Raw genomic sequence first — 5065 nt, forward strand, 5'->3', positions numbered from 1 at the left:
TGGCAGGAGCTGGGGCCAGAGACGGGAGCTCACTCTGTCATGCGGTACTCGGGTTTCGAACTGGCAAACTACAGACATTCTGGTCTGAAGCTCAGTGTCTTAACCTCTGAGCCACCGTAGCACCTAGCTTAGTGGTGGCAGATGAATTCACTTCTTAAGCACTTTTTAATATATATATGTGTGTGTGTGTATTCATACACAATTAACTCATTATAATATACAATTAGTTATATATATCCAATATCCAATATCATATACATACACACACACACACATATATACATACACATACACAAAAGTATTGCAGTATATAAATACAGGTGTAATCAATGCTCTCTCTAAGCTGTGGAGTTTAGTGAGCAAAAATTCTACTTTGTGAGCTACTGTTATTAAAGTTGTAAGCAACCAATTTGGCTACTGCATAAATTAGTTTACTCTGGAGTCATCCCTTCCTGAGCTAAAACAAAAATGTATGAGCTGGAGGCCAAAAAACTCTGACCTGGCTCACACTAACTCAGCTTAGAGGGAACACTGGGTGTAACCCCAGTTTTTGTCATTCAAAAGCTTCGTTTAATTAGATATATGTCCAATTAAATGGAGTGTTTGAAAGCAAAAATGGAATTACAAGAAACTGGGGAGAAGTTAGGCCAGGATTAGATATTAGTTTTTTTTAATTTTGGATGACGCCAACTGGGGTTACACCCATTTTTATTTGTGTACTACAATACTTTTGTTGTCGCTTTAATAAAATTTTGAGTGCTCAGGATTAGAATGGTAGCAATAATTAGAAAACAGGGTCATAAAAACATAAAACTGTGAAGACTAAAATATGAGTCTGGCTCCTATGTTTTCGGGCTGGATCAAAGCTTGACTTAGAAGATCAACAACTTTTCCCGGAAGGAACTTAAAAACAGATGCATTAATGACAACAGTATATTTAATGCCATTTAACGTCATAATGTAGCTTCCAATGCAAATGGATGAATTACGATGCTATATTAACGAATGGGGCATTTTTTGTTCATGTGAGGAAGGTCTGAATGGCTGATATTTACCGGCATTTCATGGCACATCTGTCTGCTGATGTGAATCAACACCTTGGGGATGGGGTGAGCATATCTTCAGGTGGGGCGGCTGCAAGGTCCCAGGGCTTCTGACAGGCCCAGTTCTGTTGACCCCCAGACCCCCCCCCAGTTGCTCATTCGCTAACATGGAAATTGCTGAGCGGTCGGGTTAGAATGGATAAAAGGGAGTCCTTTTTCACCCAAAGGGTGATGAACACATTGAATTCACTGCCACAGGAGGTGGTGGTGGCTACAAGCATGGACGGCTTCAAAAGGGAATTAGATAAGCATATGGAGCAGAGGTCCATCAGTGGCTATTAGCCGCAAGGTATAGATAGGAACTCTCCGTCTGGGGATGCTCTGTCATCTTGGTGCTTGGGGGGTCAACAGTGGGAGGGCTTCTAATGTCCTGGCCCCACTGCTGGACCTCCTGATGGCACCTGGTATGTTTGGCCACTGTGTGGCACAGAGTGTTGGACTGGATGGGCCATTGGCCTGATCCGACATTGGCTTCTCTTTTATGTTCTTATGTATCCAACGATGTCCCAGTGATCCTCATTTGGGACAATAAATAAATAAGTGACCCTAAAAATCGACAAGAATCAGACATAACATATACACCCACTTTTGACCTAATTACTGTTGCTTAATGGTATTTAAGAACTTCTCACGAAATATTTCAATGACTCCTTCATTCAGGCTAACAGCAAAAAGACTACAATATATGGGACTCAGCGTCGCTCTTATTTTATGAGGTTGAGACACAGAGACCTCTTCAGAATTGAGCTCGCAACTGAATGTAGACGAGGCCTCAAGGGGAAAAAAAAACTTGTCCTCGGGAACCTTTTGAGGGTGGGCAGCAATGACACGTGACATCGCATTCCGTTTGTACACGGAAGTGATGTCATGATGCTCTAGGAATCTGCTCACCTCTATGGTTTCTCCCACAGAGGTATGCTAATTCCCAGAGTGTCGTGATGCCACTTCCGGGTACAAACCATATGTGATGTGACGGCATGGGGCATCGTAGCCCCCACCCCTTGCTTCTGCTGGAAGAAAGAGGCCCAGTGGGGCTTGGGGCGGGGGGCTGCCCGTGCCTCTGGAAGAACTGGCCACCCTCGCTTACTGCGGTCCCTCCAAGCTATTCTGCACCAAAATCGAGTTCAACCTTCTTTTTAATCCAGGTTTCCCCTCCCATTCTGCACCAAAATCAAGTTCAACCTTTTTATTCCGGACCCCCCCCCCCTTCTGCATTACATCACCTCCCTTCAGAGGTCAGCTTGGTTTCAGCCTGCTGTTGCCCCCGGGGGTATTTGGCTGCTGTTTTGCCATGGATTTAAATTGCCTCGACTTGAACACTGAGAAAATCCGGAGTGGCAGGCCGATGCGGAATGGACCATTTTCTCCTTCTACATTACCCTCAAAGGCCCACTGGCCTTCATATTCATGGAAGTGAGTTTCCAAAACAAAACCCGATGTGCTCCCACTGTGGCTACACAGCATTCTGACAACCCCCCGCCCCCATCCCCGGTCCCGCCTTCCCGTCCCAAGAGTTACAAATCCGAACCTCGACAGCCCGCGAGATGTCCTACCTTGAGTGGTGCCGTCTAGTCCCATGACCGATTTCATCGCTCTTATGATCTGCTCTGCTACGGGTGGACATATCGCCGTGGCATATGTGGCGCTATGGGAGTGCGTCCGTATGTAGTCCACTAGTTCCTTGAAACCAGAGAACAAAAATTTCAGTGCAGGAGCATTCCTCACCGCCCCCCATCTCCCTTTTCTATCAAAGTGGAACCCTTGCAAGGAAGAACTGATCGGATGCATGGAAGCAGAACATCAGTGCAGACCCACAGTGGGGCGAAACGCAGAACGGCCACAATGAGGCTATTGGTCTCACTTCATAAATTCAGACAGTCAATTAATTAGCTGCTGTAGATCTTCCAAGTTGTGTGGCCGTGGTCTTGGCATCGTAGGACCTGACGTTCCGTCAGTAGCTGTGACTGGCACCCTCAGAGGTATAACACAGAAAGATGGAGTACTCTCTGTGTCAAGGTGAGAAGAAAAAGAAAAATGGTAGGCAGGTAATTTATATCTACTCAGGAAGGTGGGGTAGGGCTGAGTCATTATCTTGTAAGTGTTCCCCAGGCTGTGAAAACATGCTAATAGAGGAGCTTTCCTGAAAAGGTTCTTTTTTATATGGATTGCCTGTTTCCTGAGGAGGTTCTTTTGCATATGGATTGTTTCCTGAGGAGGTTTCCTGTTTCCTGAGGAGGTTCTTTTGCATGTCCACAGCCAGTCCACATGCAAAAGAACCTCCTCAGGAAAGCTCCTCCATTAGCATGTTTTCACAGCCTGGGGAACTCTTACAAGATAATGACTCAGCCCTACCCCCACCTTCCTGAGTAGATATAAATTACCTGCCTACCGTTTTTCTTCTCACCTTGACACAGAGAGTACTCCCTCTTTCTGTGTTACACCTCTGAGGATGCCAGTCACAGCTACTGGTGAAACGTCAGGTCCTACAATGCCAAGACCGCGGGCCATACAACCCAGAAAATCTAAAGCAGCTAATGAACTCCGGCTGTGAAAGCCTTCGGCAACATAATTAATTGTCCTGTTGTGCAAGTGAGATTCTGTTTGGGGGGAGGAACCCCTCAGGCAAGTACTACAATGGCCAAAGGGCCAGTTTGGAATTAGTCAGTGAATAGTGTAAGAATTATATTGGCAGTCACTCCGCCAGGAGAGGCAGGGAGAAGAAGGCAGACGGGATACGATCTCTGCGATAAATCATTAGGATACGCTTCTCCAATCAATCAATCAATCACACAGAAGACATGTGTGCTTATTATGTTTAGCTCAAGGTTTTATGTCTTCCACCTCTTAAGCCAAAAAAAAAAAAAAACACACCAACCCAACAGCTTTTCCTCTTGTTTTACGGGCCCGTTTGTGCTGCCAAACCTTTAAAGCGTGTGGAGTCGTCATCAAAACCGGTCTGAGGAATTTATTAGTACATCCTTTTGATTTGGCTTTACTAATTTAGGCATGGCACGGTTACGGAGGCCTCATTAAACGAACAGCTCCTCAGCTTTCCCAAACCAGGCCGTTGTGGCAGTCAAAACATTGCCCCCCCCTCCCGCCATTCCACACCCCAGCAGTCCTTCTTCCAAGACGAAGAGCTTACAAAGCGGTACCCCTTCTCTGAGAGCAGTGAGAGGAGTGCACCCTTCGAGCTGTTTTGCACAAAGGGAAATCTGGATGCAATTTGCCGTCCCCCTCTTACGTTTTCATGCCGACAAAATATTGTGCTCACAGACAAGAAGAGTTTAAATTAGAAGCAAAAGTATAAATGGCAGATCCATGAGAGAATATTCGGCTGCCAGGTATACTGGGCATCCAGTATAACTAGAAATGTAAAATTTCCGGAAATTTTGAAGCTCGGGAAAAAACCCTTTTTTTCCCGGAAAAAAATGGAAATTTTCGGAAAAATTGAAAAAAAATGCTACCTTAGCACTTTTTTTTTCTTTTCCAGATCGAAAGTCATTCTGTTACTTTAGGAACATAAAATATGATTATGGACATTTTTACTTGGCATGAAATGATCACAACTAGCATATTAAAAATATACTGTATCCAAACAATTATCACAAACAGAATACCCACCCACATGCAAAAACAAAACTGAAACCTTTTTCTTTTCTTGTGACAATAGCACCTCCTAAAGGAAGAAATGCATCTTGTTCCTGCATTGGAGAGTTCGGTTTGTAACCTAGGACTTGCTTGTCCTCAGTGCACAGAAATTAGATCAATCTGATTCCATACATATTTTTTAGAAATGATTTCGAAAATATTTGAACACCTTGTCCTAAAATATTGTATTCATCATGTGAAAATAAAACGTTGCATAATCAAATATTTTTCCTTTCCTTTTTTCAATTTTTCGGAAAGAACCAAAAAGGGCTTCAGGAAAAAAAACGTCCCCCCCCCGAATTTTTCCATTC

The 5065-nt window shown here is 44.2% G+C and overlaps 1 protein-coding gene across 1 annotated transcript in view; it reads right to left on the reverse strand.

Annotated features, from left to right (window-relative positions):
* Positions 1 to 2631: 2631 nt before the first annotated feature.
* The window catches only part of LOC107112039 (serine palmitoyltransferase 3-like), a gene marked incomplete at its 3' end in the record, with an annotated part of 111331 nt that continues 108897 nt past the window's right edge, over positions 2632 to 5065 (reverse strand). The window contains exon 9 of the mRNA XM_015413103.1: positions 2632 to 2783. Coding sequence (XP_015268589.1) covers positions 2632 to 2783 — 152 coding nt within the window. The remainder of the gene's footprint in view (positions 2784 to 5065) is intronic.

Source organism: Gekko japonicus, unplaced genomic scaffold, assembly GCF_001447785.1.
Source record: "Gekko japonicus isolate JY-2015 unplaced genomic scaffold, Gekko_japonicus_V1.1 scaffold3379, whole genome shotgun sequence".
NCBI lineage: Eukaryota > Metazoa > Chordata > Lepidosauria > Squamata > Gekkonidae > Gekko > Gekko japonicus.